General features: G+C 41.1%; 1 protein-coding gene across 1 annotated transcript; it reads right to left on the reverse strand.

Moving 5' to 3' along the window:
• Positions 1-312: 312 nt before the first annotated feature.
• On the reverse strand, positions 313-5,357 carry LOC127613899 (mucolipin-3-like). Its single transcript, XM_052085224.1, has 4 exons — positions 5,212-5,357; positions 4,172-4,378; positions 2,832-2,962; positions 313-912 (listed from the first exon to the last, which is right to left on the reverse strand). Exons 2-4 carry the CDS (start codon positions 4,361-4,363, stop codon positions 876-878), a joined length of 360 nt encoding a protein of 119 aa, XP_051941184.1. The 5' UTR covers positions 4,364-4,378; positions 5,212-5,357; the 3' UTR covers positions 313-875.
• Positions 5,358-18,379: the final 13,022 nt, after the last annotated feature.

The raw sequence follows: 18,379 nt of genomic DNA on the forward strand, positions 1-18,379 counted from the left end.
AAAAAAAATGACACCCAATTTGGGGCTTTAAATTTTTTATAATGCGGGTGCATCTCAAATTTATTTCAGGAGTTTAATTTAAAAAGTTAAAAACTCAAATGATACAGAGTGATGAAACGAATCCATTTTACATCAAAAATAAAATGTCTTCCGAGTGTGTTTGTTCTAAACTGTAACCATCAAAGTCAGAGAAAAAAAAAATCATAGTAAATTCTACTTTATCTGTAGTGAATCCACCGCATATTAGGTTTGAAGTGAACCATTGAAATAAATGACATTTTCCATAACATCCTTATATATTTGGATGCACCCTTCATAAGCTATACTCTCCATTGCTCTCTTGTTTATGCCTCTATCTTAAGTATTTCGATGATTAAATGTTTCAAATAGCGAGTTATGGTCCAGCGAGGTAATCCTTCTTCCTTAGTATAAATTTGAAATCCAAAAAGTAGGGAAAAAAAAGTCTCAAGTGATGGTTCTGGTTCAAACGTGAGAACACTTAACAGGCATACCGTGTAGAGGCCATTTCCTCCGAGGCCGCAGTCAAACTGGATCAGCCTCAAAGTTTCGTGCGTAGTGATCGGCTTGAAATCTGCTAATAAACTAGCAGGTTGAAACATATTTTCTTGTGAATGTAAATTTTAAAAAGATGAAAAATCTAAAAAACACTGAGCTGGCCTGACACAAGGCCCATTAAATAAATATGTGTGCTTTCACCTTCCCACAAGGCACCTTGTTCCTGATGAATCCATGACGTGCATTCCTCATTGGAAAATCCTGGTCCAACTGATTGACGCCTCCTCCTTCAGTCAAGTGCCAGGAAAAAAAAGGCTTGTTCCAGAGGGGACTTCTTGTAAGTTGAACCGAATTCTTCCTCAGTTCACCAGCAGGACGTCCTCATATGTTGTCATCCTGACGGAAATACAAGACGGTGGTTTGTATTCAGATTGTATCCAGAGCTGTTTGATGTGACTCTGACAGGGGGGAAAGCCCAAAGTCCCCTTTTTGTATCACCAGTCATACTTTGGTACCACCTGGTGGAATCTTACTGTAGTTGTTTGATTTAGTTCATTCGTGGTGTTTTTACATCGATGTTTGAGATATCTTGTTTTGTTGGTGGAATTTGAATGCACCCTGAGGACTGGTCAACGGGAAACACAGCAGATCAGTGTTTTGCTTCTTCACTGATGCAACTGCTCACAGCTCTTGCGCTCTATTTGCCAGTTAGAATTTTCCTGAATGACCTAAAATGTTATCATTCTGTTTGTTCGTGTGTGATGTCACATCACTTTGTGGTTAAAATGTTAAATAGGCCATTAGGCTAGCTAATAGTATCGATGAGCCTCATGTGAAGGCATTTTGGCTGTGTTGATTACACTCACCCACTGAGTTCAGTTGTTTATGGAACATGGGTTTCACGATTGTTTACATGCTAGATGCGTGGGCTTGATGCTTTATGTCAGGGGTCCCCAAACTACGGCCCCGTACATTTGGCCCGGCCCTCTAACCCTCCTGTTGTCCTCGGGTCAAAATGACCCGTCACTCTGTTAAAAACGCCCCCAAAAAACTGCAAACAGCGGTGTCTACAAGCCTACTGGAACCTACAAAAGGATTATAAGGAAGGAACACAAGAACTTTAAGAGACTGCTCATGTGTCAGAGAGATTCTGCTCTGACAACTGAGCTGAACTTTTATCGGTTAAGAAAGTTAATGTTTGTCAAGTCCCGTGTTTGCCAGCAGGGGGCAGGCTTCTTGCTTGCTTTCTGCACACCTGCCACCGATTTGTGATTGATTACACGGGCTTTATTTGGGCGCTCTGGCAGTTGACTCACTGCCGGAGTATTCCACGCCGTGCCAAAATTCTCTCGCCCAATTCCTATTCGTATTATTCATTGCCTCTTAGCCTTGTGGCTATTATTGCGCGTCGTTATTCCTCTTTCGAGTGAAATTTATAGTATTGTCTAATCAGACCCTCCTTGCTATTTTTTCCGCAAGCGTTTTCGGTTGTTCTCTTTATTTTATCCCTGGTCCTTATTTTGACCAGCACTTTTTGTTATTCTCCCGGTCGGGTAATTTTGTGTTTGTATTAAAGACTCCTTTTGTTCTCTGACAAACCTCTTTCTGTGTCTGCTATTTCGGGGATCGACTTTCAGTTATTTGGTTATACACGAAGCGATTACTCTGTCTCTTCAGGTACAACGTGACAATGTTCCATGGCTTTTTTTCTATGAAGAACCCAGAGAGAGTTATTTAGTTATTATTTATTTCCTGTTTTTGTGTTAGTGTTATTATTTGTTTCCTGACTTTTTTCTGTAAAGAACCTGGAAAGGGTTATTTGGTTATGTGTGGCTTTTCTGGAAAACAATAAAAAAATTTTAGCTCCCCTACGATCGTCACACTTTTTTATAAACTGGCACCGGCCCCCCATCAGAGAAGGGAAAAGTTATGTGGCCCTCACAGGAAAAAGTTTGGGGACCCCTGCTTTATGTAATCAGTGTGTCTATTTTGAGATTCACATTCAGAGTACTTAAGATGCCGCCATTTTGTGGCATTTACAATATAAACGGTTACACACCCTTTTGTAAGGAGAGTGTGACAGTAATTTGCAAATATTCGCAATTTGCGGCAGGGCTTGCCCGCAACCTCATGCAGGAAGTTACTTCATGTTCTATTTTGTTATTCATTTCAATTGTCACTTTAGCCATTGTGTACTGAGCAACCACAACAGCGAAGCCACTACTACTTATTTATATCACAGTTGCATTTCTGATTTTATAGGACTCACTACAACCCCCCCCCCCCCCAAACAAACAGAAAAAGTATTGCATTACCTGTCACAGCAGCAGAAAAAGGAGCACGGCGATGTCTCCAGGCCCCTGAACTTGCCGGAGTTTGGCGCATCGGTGCACTCAGCTATGAAAGCATGCAGGTCTGTGATGTGAATGGGCTCCTGGGTCTGATGCTGTACGACAACATATAAAAGTTTGACATTTACATTCGGTTTCCAGAGCCGGATGCCACTCAATTCTCCGTGATCGATGCCCAAACCTAAATCATCTGAAAGTAGTTAAAACAGAATAGAGCAGGGGTTTCAAACTCATTTCACATTGTGGGCCACATACGGTCTCTGTAGATGTCAACTGGGCCGGACCAATAAAATTGTACCATACTCCGCGATAAATAACCAAAATAATGTCTTTTCTTTGTTTTGGTCAAAGAAGCACAAGAACATTAGGGAAATGTAATAAACGTATCTTTTACAAAACATTTCATGAAGCACCTTAGATTTCCTTAAACAAATGTGCAATTTACTTTTATCATTCACATATATGATCCAACTGATTGTACAAAGGCACAAAACGTAATTGGTATTGAAAAATATCATAATGCATTTTCAGATTAAACTGGGTTCATAAAGAATTTTTGTTTTTAAACAATTTACACATGCGCATATAAAATCTAAATAGAATCCCTGCCTACACCTTACAAACTGAGGAGAGTGCTATTAAATGTGTAAAGAATAAAGTATTCACACGTCCTTGATAGCGTCTGCTGTGTTGGGTCTGTCTCAGTGACAGACTGAGACTGCTATTGTCTTCTTCTCTGATCAAAACAATGTTGACTTGTACTCTGATCAAACAGTGTATCCGCCAGCGGATACTCCACGAATTGCACCTTGTAAAAAAATATTCATTCATTTTATGGATTTTTCCACTTTTAAATGATCCTGCGGGCCTGATCGAACTGCCTTGGGGGCCGGTTCCGGCCCGTGTACCGTATGTTTGACAACCCTGGAATAGAGGCTAGAAAACCTACATTTTGGATCGAAGATCTACTTTTCGATCAACTAACCTCACGGGATCTACCCTTACCGGCGTGCGCACGCGCGCACACACACACGCACGAATTTAAGATTTACCTGCTTTATTTTATTTTTTAAATATATTTTTTTTGTGAAATTGAGACTGATAAGATGATTAGTGTGCAGTGTATATTAACACAAAAATATATTACTAACATGTACAAAGACAAACAAATGGTTGTTTGTTTTTTTTCTTCTCGACACTCCTCGGATCTACTTGGGACCCGTCTTAGATCTACCGGTAGATAAGGATCTACCTAATGGGCACACCTGCTTTAAGACAAAAAAAGGTCGGGTTTGCTGGCCTACCTTGATGGCCTCGTAGGCTCCGGTGATGAGCGCGATGAAGAGCGACAGCACCATGTAGATGAAGAGCGAGATGAAGGTGTACAGGTACACTTGGCTGAAGAGCCACACCAGAGTGCTGCTCTCCTGCATTCCTGAGAAGGTCACGAACATGTCGTCGCCATTGATGAGGGAGAAGAGGCATTCCGACACCATGGATAGGGAGCGGAACTGTAGCACAAGGATACAGTCTAATAAAACACTTCTTAACATGATCTGAAAACAGTAAATCTCTTCACACCTGAGGTTGGCAAACATTTTACACCAAGTGCCACACTTAGGAAAAATACTTAGCTCTCCAAGTGGCACCAAAATGACCAACATTAAAAATAGTTGCGTAGTAGGCCCAAGTACTCCGAGCGGGCGCTGGTGCACTCAGACCGTTCGGCGACTCAGAGCGTAGCTTCATTTTGTTGTTGGGTTACAGTAGACTAGAGCAGGCTAAAATGCGAGTCAATGTGGCGGCCATGTTGGCTGGGCCGACTGTCTCATCAAAGCAGAAACAATAGCTTAGCAGTGCTGTAAGCATGCAGCTCAACAGGCGCATGTTCTCTCTACTAATAGCTTTTTTCTTTTTAAATCAGGCACTAGTAGTCCTTTTGAAAATATTTTTGTTGCAGCTCAGTTTTTTTTTTCACAACCCTTATCAATGTCATCGATTCATAAAAGAAGTGCATTCATAAAAGAGTGGAATTGCACGTATTTTTGCTGTGGAATTGCCCGTATCAAGGCGCAGGAAGCATTATCCGCCCCCTCAGCAAGTTTGAATGAACTTTAAAAAATCAGTTTCAAACTTTTTTTTTTCTTCTTTAAAAAAAAAAAAAAAAAAACTTTACATAAGTAAAGTTGTCGTGTACTGGGGATTTTTAGGCTCCAAAAGAAGTCCAAAACAATGCTTGTTCTCTACTGGGTGTTTCAAAGCTACAAAAAAAGCACTTCGATGTAGTCCATTAAATTGAGGCTCGACAGTACTTAAAAGTAAGGTTGACTTATCGATGCGGTACCTTCACATGGTACGGTCCCAGCACAATCCAGCCGCAGAAGCAGTAGCCCAAATATATGACGGCCACACAGCAGCAGAAGCGGATCACGTTGGGGAAGGCTGCTCGAAGAGTTACGATCAGGATCTAAACGATGATATCATGGAGAGGAATACCACATTTTCTTAACTCGGTGCAAATCAAACAACAAAGTTGAATTACTAACATGTGCCTCAAAATGACCTTACTAGTGAACTAGTGGGCGTTTTGCGGCTTACATGTCAATGAGTAAGCCTCAAAATGATCTTACGAGTGAACTAGTGGGCGTTTATCGGCTTACATGTCAACTAGTAAGCGTCAAAATGACCTTACTAGTAAACTAGTGAGCGTTTTGTGGCTTACATGTTCACTAGTAAGCGTCAAAATGATCTTACTAGTGAACTATTGGGCGTTTTGTGGCTTACATGTTCACTAGTAAGCCTCAAAATGATCTTACTAGTGAACTAGTAGGCGATGTGTGGCTTACATGTCAACTAGTAAGCCTCAAAATGAACTTACTAGTGAACTAGTGGGCACATTTATGGCCTTACATGTTCACTAGTAAGCGTCAAAATGATCTTACTAGTGAACTAGTGGGCGTTTTGTGGCTTACATGTTCACTAGTAAGCGTCAAAATGAACTTACTAGTGAACTAGTGGGCGTTTTGTGGCTTACATGTTCACTAGTTAGCGTCAAAATGATCTTACTAGTGAACGAGTGAGCGTTTTGTGGCTGACATGTTCATAAATAAGCGTCAAAATGATCTTACTAGGGAACTAGTGGGCGTTTTGTGGCTTACATGTTCACTAGTAAGCGTCAAAATTACCTTACTAGTGAACCAGTGAGCGTTTTGTGGCTTACATGTTCACTAGTAAGCGTCAAAATGACCTTACTAGTGAACTAGTGAGCGTTTTGTGGCTTACATGTTCACTAGTAAGCGTCAAAATGATCTTACTAGTGAACTAGTGGGCGTTCTGTGGCTTACATGTTCACTAGAAGCCTCAAAATTATCTTACTAGTGAACTAGCGGGCGTTTTGTGGCTTACATGTCAACTAGTAAGCCTCAAAATGATCTTACTAGTGAACTAGTGGGCACATTTATGGCCTTACATGTTCACTAGTAAGCGTCAAAATGACCTTACTAGTGAACTAGTGGGCAATATGGAATAAATACTCAAAGGGCTTGCCAGGCAAGCCCTTTGAGTATTTATTCATCTGTGATGGTATTGTAGACCAATGAGAGCACGTCCGACAGACACGTGGACTTCGGGCGGCCAATCATGATGCATTTCGAGCCAAGCCCCAACAAAAACGGAGGAGAAAACTTTCAGACGCTTTGAAAGCTTTTGGGGTACATATTACTCTTGTTGTTACACAAAATTTTGTTTTACGATTATTTTAGGCGGTAACGTTATGGTGTAAATGTCAAATACGTGGTCAATTTATCAAGATGAAGCCTGCTTAAAAATTTGCTCCAACAATTTTGGAGATGTGTCTGACTTTGACAGCAATGGCGGCAGTTCAACGCTGACAGTCGCAGTCGGGTGCAGATTTATTTCGGCAGGACTTTCTAAAATCTGCCGTTTGCTCTGACAGTTCTCTGTCTGACAGTCACATTTTGTCTTATTACTCACAAGCTAATTGACATTTAAAAAAAGAGTTAATGTTTGGAACACGATTTTGCTCTTACTGTTTGCTGCCTTAGTTCGTTTGAAATATTCGCTTCCTGCATTACATGAAGTACATTTTTTAATATTCACAAGACTGTAACTGTGCATTATAAATAATGTCACATTTGCACTATGTTTTACTGGATCTACAACTAAACTAGGTCCTCGTTTCTGGGAGAGTCCACAGCACCTCCTGTATCACAACCATTCTGCCGGCACACCTTCAGCAGCACGATGTTTCTAATGGGAGCTGGAGGGTGATCAGCTTCATTGAAGAACAGGAGGAGGAGAGGCACAACGTTTGTCATTTGTGATATGTTTTTAGACTTTTCTCCTAACTAAAAAAACTATGTTTTGTTAATTTCTTGATATAGTTCTTGTATTTAAATATTTTAACAATCAAATATTTTTCAACTGTGTTTTAGATATGAATTGTATGAAATAAATCAGTGAAGCCCCATTCAAATTCTACTCTATCTAATCTGCTCGATCACACTGCTGTCAACCTGCTGTACCTCCAAACTCCTTGGCTTACTCGCAGTTGGAGGGTTCCCCCCAAACGGGGGGACAAATCAAGGAACCAATCCCTGCACCCCGAACGGGGTGCCCTTACGGCCGTTTTTTTTTTTTTCGGCTAACCGCCCCCTGAACCTGGCAGGGTGGCGGGCGGACCTTTTGCTCCAGGCGGGGGACATAGAGACAAATCCGGGGCCCACACAGACACTCTCACGCACGCAACAAACACACACACAACAAACTACCTGGACATGCGACATTTGCACACAACAGATTACAAGAAGACAGACATCCTTCAGATGCAACCACCACACACCACACTGGGTACACAAACATTGCACAAACATAAACACTAGACAATACAACATAACATGGAAATGCAGACTACATCCCAAAACACCACCACGAACAACAACACCTCGTAGGACACCAACAGGCAGCAGAGCACAAACAGACCAAAACAACACACTCGCCTCACCAACACTACCCTCAAACGCAACACGGACAGACAACTCCAACAGAGATACAACAAACACAAGACCACCCCCCCAAACCTGGACCTGCAATAGCTGCAATAGAATCATCACACGCAGACAAACCTCACTCATGTGCAACTCAACACACACACACTGGATACACAGACATTGCTCCCGCATCACCACCCGCCAATACACAAACACGTGGACATGCAGAACACACACGCAAACAACAAACACCCCAACACCACAACCCCCGAACAACCCACAAAGAACAACACCCACCAACAAAAACAACAAACACACACTGACCATACTACAAATAAACATCAACGGCATCCAAAACAAGAAAACAGAACTAGAAGAACTCGCCTCACAACAGCACGCAGACATCATCACCATACAAGAAACCAAACTAGAAAAACAACACAACACACCTCGTCTCACCAACTACACCAGCATTAGGAAAGACAGAGAACACAAGGGAGGAGGAGGACTGCTCACATACATTCACAAATCAGTCACATTCACTCCCATGAACATCCCCAACAACATTAACACCAACACTACAGAAATTCAAACCGTAAAGATTCACATAACCAACCACAAAAGACTACACATATGCAACATGTATATACCCCCCAGAGATACCACCCGACCAGACCACGCCACAGAAGACACAGACATCACCAACACCTTCCAATACATAAACTCGCTGAACAACACCATTCTAACCGCAGACATCAACGCTCACTCAACACAATGGCACTCTCCCTACGACGACCACAGAGGCACCCTCATTGCAGACATACTACAGAACTCCCAACAAATCACTCTAAACGCAAACACACCTACCAGAAAACCTACAAACATCAACCAACAACCAACATCACCGGACATCACAACAGCCAGCAACAGCATCACAAACAGAACAACATGGACCACAATACACGCACTCAGTTCAGACCACCTTCCTATCAAAATCACACACAACACGCGTGCTCCTTTCCGCCTACAACAACACCTTCAAACTTACACAAATTACAGGAAAGCAGACTGGGAAGGATACACCTCTGAAATAGAATCAGCACTGGAGAACATAACCATACCTGACAACATCCACACAGCCAACACCATGCTCACAAACCTCATACTTACAGCAGACAAACACCACATACCCCACGGAAAAATAAAAAGCAAATCACTTCTCCTACCACAACACATCAGAACACTCATCAGCCAAAGAAACGACATCAGACAACAAAACCACCAAGACCCACGCATCACAGACCTAAACAAAGAAATAGACAAACAAATCCAAAAACACAAACAAGAGCTATGGAAAGAACACTTAACGGATGCATGGAACCACAGACACAAACAATACATACTCTGGAACACAGTAACAAGACTATCTAACAAAGAACAAAAAGCACCAGAAAACACCACAATACAGTTCGGACAACACACGGCAATATCCAACAAACAGAAAGCACGAGCTTTCAACAAACAATTCACCAACATAATACAACACAAAACCAACAGAACATACAGACAACTACAATGCAAAATACGAAAACTCAACACCACGCCCATAACCATCACAGAACAACAAGTCATACAAGCACTACAACGCTCCAAAAGCAACAACTCCACAGGCCCAGACAACATAAACATCAGACATCTGAAACACCTAGGCCCCAAAGCAATAACACTACTCACACACACTTACAACACATCACTCAACACCAACACCATCCCCGCAATATGGAAGACTGCAAAAATAATCCCAATACCAAAACCCAACAAAAACCACGCACTCGGCCCATCTTACAGACCAATAGCACTACTCAGCCCAATAGCCAAAACAATGGAAAAGGTAATACTACCCTTCATTACCAACAACACTCAACTACCCTCTCACCAACACGGCATCCGAAAACAACACTCCACAACCACAGCACTACACCACATACACAACATCATAGCCACAGGTTTCAATCAACAAAAACCACCACAACGAACAGTTGCCATAGCCCTAGACATGTCCAAAGCCTTTGACACGGTAAACCTACACACACTCACAAACAAACTCAACAACACTAACACCCCAAACATCATCATCAAATACATCTTCAACTACATAAGGGGACGCAGACAATACACTCAATACCGGGGGGAAACATCAGAACACAGAAACACGAAAACGGGGGTACCACAGGGGGGAGTACTTTCACCAACACTATTCAACATATACATGGCAGACTTACCACAACCACCTCCAAATGTACACACAGTTACATATGCAGACGACATCACCATTCTATCCACACATGTCAAACCACAACAGGCACAACAACAAGTACAAAAATATCTCCACGACATATACAACTGGACAAAACAGAACCAACTCACACTCAACGCAGACAAAACCACCACCACTCTGGGCGTTTTGTGGCTTACATGTTCACTAGTAAGCCTCAAAATGATCTTACTAGTGAACTAGTAGGCGATGTGTGGCTTACATGTCAACTAGTAAGCCTCAAAATGAACTTACTAGTGAACTAGTGGGCACATTTATGGCCTTACATGTTCACTAGTAAGCGTCAAAATGATCTTACTAGTGAACTAGTGGGCGTTTTGTGGCTTACATGTTCACTAGTAAGCGTCAAAATGACCTTACTAGTGAACTAGTGGGCGTTTTGTGGCTTACATGTTCACTAGTAAGCGTCAAAATGATCTTACTAGTGAACGAGTGAGCGTTTTGTGGCTGACATGTTCATAAATAAGCGTCAAAATGATCTTACTAGTGAACTATTGGGCGTTTTGTGGCTTACATGTCAACAAGTAAGCCTCAAAAGGATCTTACTAATGAAGTAGTGGGCGTTTTTTGGCTTACATGTTCACGAGCAAGCGTCAAAATGATCTTACTAGTGAACTAGTGGGGATTTTGTGGCTTACATGTCAACTAGTAAGCCTCAAAATGATCTTACTAGTGAAGTAGTGGGCACATTTATGGCCTTACATGTTCACTAGTAAGCCTCAAAATGATCTTACTAGTGAACTAGTGGGCGTTTTGTGGATTACATGTTCACGAGTAAGTGTCAAAATGATCTTACTAATGAACTAGTGGGCGTTTTGTGGCTTACATGTTCACTAGTAAGCGTCAAAATGACCTTACTAGTGAATTGTTGAGCGTTTTGTGGCTTACATGTCAACTAGTAAGCCTCAAAATGATCTTACGAGTGAACTAGTGGGCGTTTTGCGGCTTACATGTCAACAAGTAAGCCTCAAAATGATCTTACTAATGAACTAGTGGGGGTTTTGTGGCTAACATGTTCGCTACTAAGTGTCAAAATGACATTACTAGTGAATTAGTGGGCACATTTATGGCCTTACATGTTCACTAGTAAGCGTCAAAATGATCTTACTAGTGAACTAGTGGGCGTTTTGCGGCTTGCATGTCAACAAGTAAGTCTCAAAATGATCTTACTAATGAACTAGTGGGGGTTTTGTGGCTTACATGTTCACTACTAAGTGTCAAAATGACATTACTAGTGAATTAGTGAGCGTTTTGTGGCTTACATCTCAACTAGTAAGCCTCAAAATGATCTTACTAGTGAACTAGTGGGCGTTTTGTGGCTTACATGTTCACTACTAAGCCTCAAAATGATCTTACTAGTGAACTAGTGGGCACATTTATGGCCTTACATGTTCACTAGTAAGCGTCAAAATGATCTTACTAGTGAACTAGTGGGAGTTTTGCGGCTTGCATGTCAACTAGTAAGCCTCAAAATGATCTTACGAGTTAACTAGTGGGCGTTTTGCGGCTTACATGTCAACAAATAAGCCTCAAAATGATCTTACTCGTGAACTAGTGGGCGTTTTGTGGCTTACATGTTAACTAGTAAGCGTCAAACTGACCTTACTAGTGAACTAGTGAGCGTTTTGTGGCTTACATGTTCACTAGTAAGCCTCAAAATGATCTTAGGAGTGAGCTAAGGGGCGTTTTGTGGCTTACATGTCAACTAGTAAGCCTCAAAATGATCTTACTAGTGAACTAGTGGGCGTTTTGTGGCTTACATCTTCACTAGTATGCCTCCAAATGAACTTACTAGTGAACTAGTGGGCGTTTTGCGGCTTACATGTCAACTAGCAAGCCTCAAAATGATCTTACTAGTGAACTAGTGGGCACATTTATGGCCTTACATGTTCACTAGTAAGCGTCAAAATGATCTTACTAGTAAACTAGTGGGCAAGTTTATGGCCTTACATGTTCACTAGTAAGCGTGAAAATGACCTTACTAGTGAACTAGTGACAATTTGTGGCTTACATGTTCACGAGTAAGCGTCAAAATGACCTTACTAGTGAGCGTTTTGTGGCTTACATGTTCACTAGTAAGCCTCAAAATGATCTTACGAGTGAGCTAAGGGGCGTTTTGTGGCTTACATGTCAACTACTAAGCCTCAAAATGATCTTACTAGTGAACTAGTGGGCGTTTTGTGGATTACATGTTCACTAGTAAGTGTCAAAATGACCTTCCTAGTTAACTAGTGTGTGTTTTGTGGCTTACATGTTCACTAGTAGGCGTCAAAATGATCTTACTAGTGAACTAGTGAGCGTTTTGTGGCTGACATGTCAACTAGTAAGCCTCAAAATGATCTTACTAGTGAACTAGTGGGCACATTTATGGCCTTACATATTCACTAGTAAGCGTCAAAATGATCTTACTAGTGAACTAGTGGGCATTTTGCGGCTTGCATGTCAACAAGTAAGCCTCAAAATGATCTTACTAATGAACTAGTGGGCGTTTTGTGGCTTACATTTTCACTAGTAAGCGTCAAAATTACCTTACTAGTGAACTAGTGAGCGTTTTGTGGCTTACATGTTCACTAGTAAGCGTCAAAATGATCTTACCAGTGAACTGGTGGGCGTTTTGCGGCTTACCTGTCAACTAGTAAGCCTCAAAATGATCTTACTAATGAACTAGTGGGCATTTTGTGGCTTACATGTCAACCAGTAAGCCTCAAAATGATCTTACTAGTGAACTAGTGGGCACATTTATGGCCTTACATGTTCACTAGTAAGCGTCAAAATGATCTTACTAGTAAACTAGTGGGCACATTTATGGCCTTACATGTTCACTAGTAAGCCTCAAAATGATCTTACTAGTGAACTAGTGGGTTCTTTTGTGGCTTACATGTTCACTAGTAAGCATCACAATGACCTTACTTGTGAACTAGTGAGCGTTTTGTGGCTTACATGTTCACTAGTAAGCGTAAAATTATCTTACTAGTGAACTAGTGGGCGTTTTGTGGCTTACATGTTCATTAGTAAGCCTCAAATGATCTTACTAGTGAACTAGTGGGCGTTTTGTGGCTTACATATCAAATAGTAAGCCTCAAAATGATCTTACTAGTGAACTAGTGGGCACATTTATGGCCTTACATGTTCACTAGTAAGCGTCAAAATGATCTTACTAGTGAACTAGTGGGCACATTTATGGCCTTACATGTTCACTAGTAAGCCTCAAAATGATCTTACCAGTGAACTAGTGGGCGTTTTGTGGCTTACATGTCAACTAGTAAGCCTCAAAATGATCTTACTAGTGAACTAGTGGGGATTTTGTGGCTTACATGTCAACTAGTAAGCCTCAAAATGATCTTACTAGTGAACTAGTGGGCACATTTATGGCCTTATATGTTCACTAGTAAGCCTCAAAATGATCTTACTTGTGAACTAGTGGGCGTTTTGTGGCTTACATGTTCACGAGTAAGCGTCAAAATGATCTTACTAGTGAACTAGTGGGCGTTTTGCGGCTTGCATGTCAACTAGTAAGCCTCAAAATGATCTTACGAGTGAACTAGTGGGCGTTTTGCGGCTTACATGTCAACAAGTAAGCCTCAAAATGATCTTACTAATGAACTAGTGGGTGTTTTGTGGCTTACATGTTCACTAGTAGGCGTCAAAATGATCTTACTAGTGAACTAGTGAGCGTTTTGTGGCTGACATGTCAACTAGTAAGCCTCAAAATGATCTTACTAGTGAACTAGTGGGCACATTTATGGCCTTACATATTCACTAGTAAGCGTCAAAATGATCTTACTAGTGAACTAGTGGGCATTTTGCGGCTTGCATGTCAACAAGTAAGCCTCAAAATGATCTTACTAATGAACTAGTGGGCGTTTTGTGGCTTACATTTTCACTAGTAAGCGTCAAAATTACCTTACTAGTGAACTAGTGAGCGTTTTGTGGCTTACATGTTCACTAGTAAGCGTCAAAATGATCTTACCAGTGAACTGGTGGGCGTTTTGCGGCTTACATGTCAACTAGTAAGCCTCAAAATGATCTTACTAATGAACTAGTGGGCATTTTGTGGCTTACATGTCAACCAGTAAGCCTCAAAATGATCTTACTAGTGAACTAGTGGGCACATTTATGGCCTTACATGTTCACTAGTAAGTGTCAAAATGATCTTACTAGTAAACTAGTGGGCACATTTATGGCCTTACATGTTCACTAGTAAGCCTCAAAATGATCTTACTAGTGAACTAGTGGGTTCTTTTGTGGCTTACATGTTCACTAGTAAGCATCACAATGACCTTACTTGTGAACTAGTGAGCGTTTTGTGGCTTACATGTTCACTAGTAAGCGTAAAATTATCTTACTAGTGAACTAGTGGGCGTTTTGTGGCTTACATGTTCATTAGTAAGCCTCAAATGATCTTACTAGTGAACTAGTGGGCGTTTTGTGGCTTACATATCAAATAGTAAGCCTCAAAATGATCTTACTAGTGAACTAGTGGGCACATTTATGGCCTTACATGTTCACTAGTAAGCGTCAAAATGATCTTACTAGTGAACTAGTGGGCACATTTATGGCCTTACATGTTCACTAGTAAGCCTCAAAATGATCTTACCAGTGAACTAGTGGGCGTTTTGCGGCTTACATGTCAACTAGTAAGCCTCAAAATGATCTTACTAGTGAACTAGTGGGGATTTTGTGGCTTACATGTCAACTAGTAAGCCTCAAAATGATCTTACTAGTGAACTAGTGGGCACATTTATGGCCTTATATGTTCACTAGTAAGCCACAAAATGATCTTACTTGTGAACTAGTGGGCGTTTTGTGGCTTACATGTTCACGAGTAAGCGTCAAAATGATCTTACTAGTGAACTAGTGGGCGTTTTGCGGCTTGCATGTCAACTAGTAAGCCTCAAAATGATCTTACGAGTGAACTAGTGGGCGTTTTGCGCCTTACATGTCAACAAGTAAGCCTCAAAATGATCTTACTAATGAACTAGTGGGTGTTTTGTGGCTTACATGTTTACTAGTAAGCGTCAAAATGACCTTAATAGTGAATTAGTGAGCGTTTTGTGGCTTACATGTCAACTAGTAAGCCTCAAAATGATCTTACTAGTGAATTAGTGGGCGTTTTGTGGCTTACATGTTCACTAGTAAGCCTCAAAATGATCTTACTAGTGAACTAGTGGGCACATTTATGGCCTTACATGTTCACTAATAAGCGTCAAAATGATCTTACTAGTGAGCTAGTGGGCATTTTGTGGCTTACATGTCAACTAGTAAGCCTCAAAATGATCTTACTAGTGAACTAGTGGGCACATTTATTGCCTTACATGTTCACTAGTAAGCCTCAAAATGATCTTACTAATGAACTAGTGGGTGTTTTGTGGCTTACATGTTCACTAGTAAGCGTCAAAATGACCTTACTAGTGAATTGTTGAGCGTTTTGTGGCTTACATGTCAACTCGTAAGCCTCAAAATGATCTTACGAGTGAACTAGTGGGCGTTTTGCGGCTTACATGTCAACAAGTAAGCCTCAAAATGATCTTACTAATGAACTAGTGGGCGTTTTTTGGCTTACATGTTCAATAGTAAGCGTCAAAATGACCTTACTAGTGAATTAGTGAGCGTTTTGTGGCTTACATCTCAACTAGTAAGCCTCAAAATGATCTTACTAGTGAACTAGTGGGCACATTTATGGCCTTACATGTTCACTAGTATGCGTCAAAATGATCTTACTTGTGAACTAGTGGGCACATTTATGGCCTTACATGTTCACTAGTAAGCGTCAAAATGATCTTACTAGTGAACTAGTGGGCACATTTATGGCCTTACATGTTCACTAGTAAGTGTCAAAATGACCTTACTAGTGAATTAGTGAGCGTTTTGTGGCTTACATGTCAACTAGTAAGCCTCAAAATGATCTTACTAGTGAACTAGTGGGCGTTTTGTGGCTTACATGTTCACTAGTAAGCCTCAAAATGATCTTCCGAGTGAGCTAAGGGGCGTTTTGTGGCTTGCATGTCAACAAGTAAGCCTCAAAATGATTACTAGTGAACTAGTGGGCACATTTATGGCCTTACATGTTCACTAGTAAGCGTCAAAATGATCTTACTAGTAAACTAGTGGACAAGTTTATGGCCTTACATGTTCACTAGTAAGCGTGAAAATGACCTTACTAGTGAACTAGTGACAATTTGTGGCTTACATGTTCACCCGTAAGCGTCAAAATGACCTTACTAGTGAACTAGTGGGCGTTTTGTGGCTTACATGTTCACTAGTAAGCGTCAAAATGACCTTACTAGTGAACTAGTGAGCGTTTTGTGGCTTACATGTTCACTAGTAAGCATCAAAATGATCTTACCGGTGAACTCGTGGGCGTTTTGCGGCTTACATGTCAACTAGTAAGCCTCAAAATGATTACAAGTGAACTAGTGGGCGTTTTGTGGCTTACATGTTCACGAGTAAGCGTCAAAATGATCTTACTAGTGAACTAGTGGGCGTTTTGCGGCTTGCATGCCAACAAGTAAGCCTCAAAATGATCTTACTAGTGAACTAGTGGGCGTTTTGTGGCGTACATGTTCACTAGTAAGTGTCAAAATGACCTTACTAGTTAACTAGTGAGTGTTTTGTGGCTTACATGTTCACTAGTAAGCATCAAAATGATCTTACCAGTGAACTCGTGGGCGTTTTGCGGCTTACATGTCAACTAGTAAGCCTCAAAATGATCTTACTAGTGAACTAGTGGGCATTTTGTGGCTTACATGTCAACCAGTAAGCCTCAAAATGATCTTACTAGTGAACTAGTGGGCACATTTATGGCCTTACATGTTCACTAGTAAGCGTCAAAATGACCTTACTAGTGAACTAGTGAGCGTTTTGTGGCTTACATGTTCACTAGTAAGCATCAAAATGATCTTACCAGTGAACTCGTGGGCGTTTTGCGGCTTACATGTCAACTAGTAAGCCTCAAAATGATCTTACTAGTGAACTAGTGGGCATTTTGTGGCTTACATGTCAACCAGTAAGCCTCAAAATGATCTTACTAGTGAACTAGTGGGCACATTTATGGCCTTACATGTTCACTAGTAAGCGTCAAAATGATCTTACTAGTAAACTAGTGGGCACATTTATGGCCTTACATGTTCACTAGTAAGCATCAAAATGACCTTACTAGTGAACTCGTGGGCGTTTTGTGGCTTACATGTCAACTCGTAAGCCTCAAAATGATCTTACGAGTGAGCTAGTGGGCGTTTTGCGGCTTACATGTCAACTAGTAAGCCTCAAAATGATATTACTAGTGAACTAGTGGGCACATTTATGGCCTTACATGTTCACTTGTAAGCCTCAAAATGATCTTACGAGTAAGCTAAGGGGCGTTTTGCGGCTTAAATGTCAACGAGTAAGCCTCAAAATGATCTTACTAGTGAACTAGTGGGCACATTTATGGCCTTACATGTTCACTAGTAAGCGTCAAAATGATCTTACTAGTAAACTAGTGGGCAAGTTTATGGCCTTACATGTTCACTAGTAAGCGTGAAAATGACCTTACTAGTGAACTAGTGGGCACATTTATGGCCTTACATGTTCACTAGTAAGCGTCAAAATGATCTTACTAGTGAACTCTTGTGCATTTTGCGGCTTGCATGTCAACAAGTAAGCCTCAAAATGATCTTACTAGTGAACTAGTGGGCGTTTTGTGGCTTACATGTTCACTAGTAAGTGTCAAAATGACCTTATTAGTTAACTAGTGAGTGTTTTGTGGCTTACATGTTCACTAGTAAGCGTCAAAATGACCTTACTAGTGAACTAGTGAGCGTTTTGTGGCTTACATGTTCACTAGTAAGCATCAAAATGATCTTACCAGTGAACTCGTGGGCGTTTTGCGGCTTACATGTCAACTAGTAAGCCTCAAAATGATTACTAGTGAACTAGTGGGCGTTTTGTGGCTTACATGTTCATGAGTAAGCGTCAAAATGATCTTACTAGTGAACTAGTGGGCGTTTTGCGGCTTGCATGTCAACAAGTAAGCCTCAAAATGATCGTACTAGTGAACTAGTGGGCGTTCTGTGGCGTACATGTTCACTAGTAAGTGTCAAAATGACCTTACTAGTTAACTAATGAGCGTTTTGTGGCTTACATGTTCACTAGTAAGCGTCAAAATGATCTTACTAGTGAACTCTTGT

Source organism: Hippocampus zosterae, chromosome 1 (genome assembly GCF_025434085.1).
Source record: "Hippocampus zosterae strain Florida chromosome 1, ASM2543408v3, whole genome shotgun sequence".
Classification (NCBI taxonomy): domain Eukaryota; kingdom Metazoa; phylum Chordata; class Actinopteri; order Syngnathiformes; family Syngnathidae; genus Hippocampus; species Hippocampus zosterae.

Excerpts from the sequence above, each read along its gene's own strand:
- LOC127613899 (XM_052085224.1), bottom strand. The coding sequence starts at position 4,363 with ATGGTGTCGGAATGCCTCTTCTCCCTCATCAATGGCGACGACATGTTC. Across the intron at positions 2,963-4,171 it reads GAGCCTACGAGGCCATCAAG|CATCAGACCCAGGAGCCCAT; the intron begins GTAGGCCAGCAA and ends GTTGTCGTACAG. Across the intron at positions 913-2,831 it reads TTTTTCTGCTGCTGTGACAG|GATGACAACATATGAGGACG; the intron begins GTAATGCAATAC and ends TATTTCCGTCAG.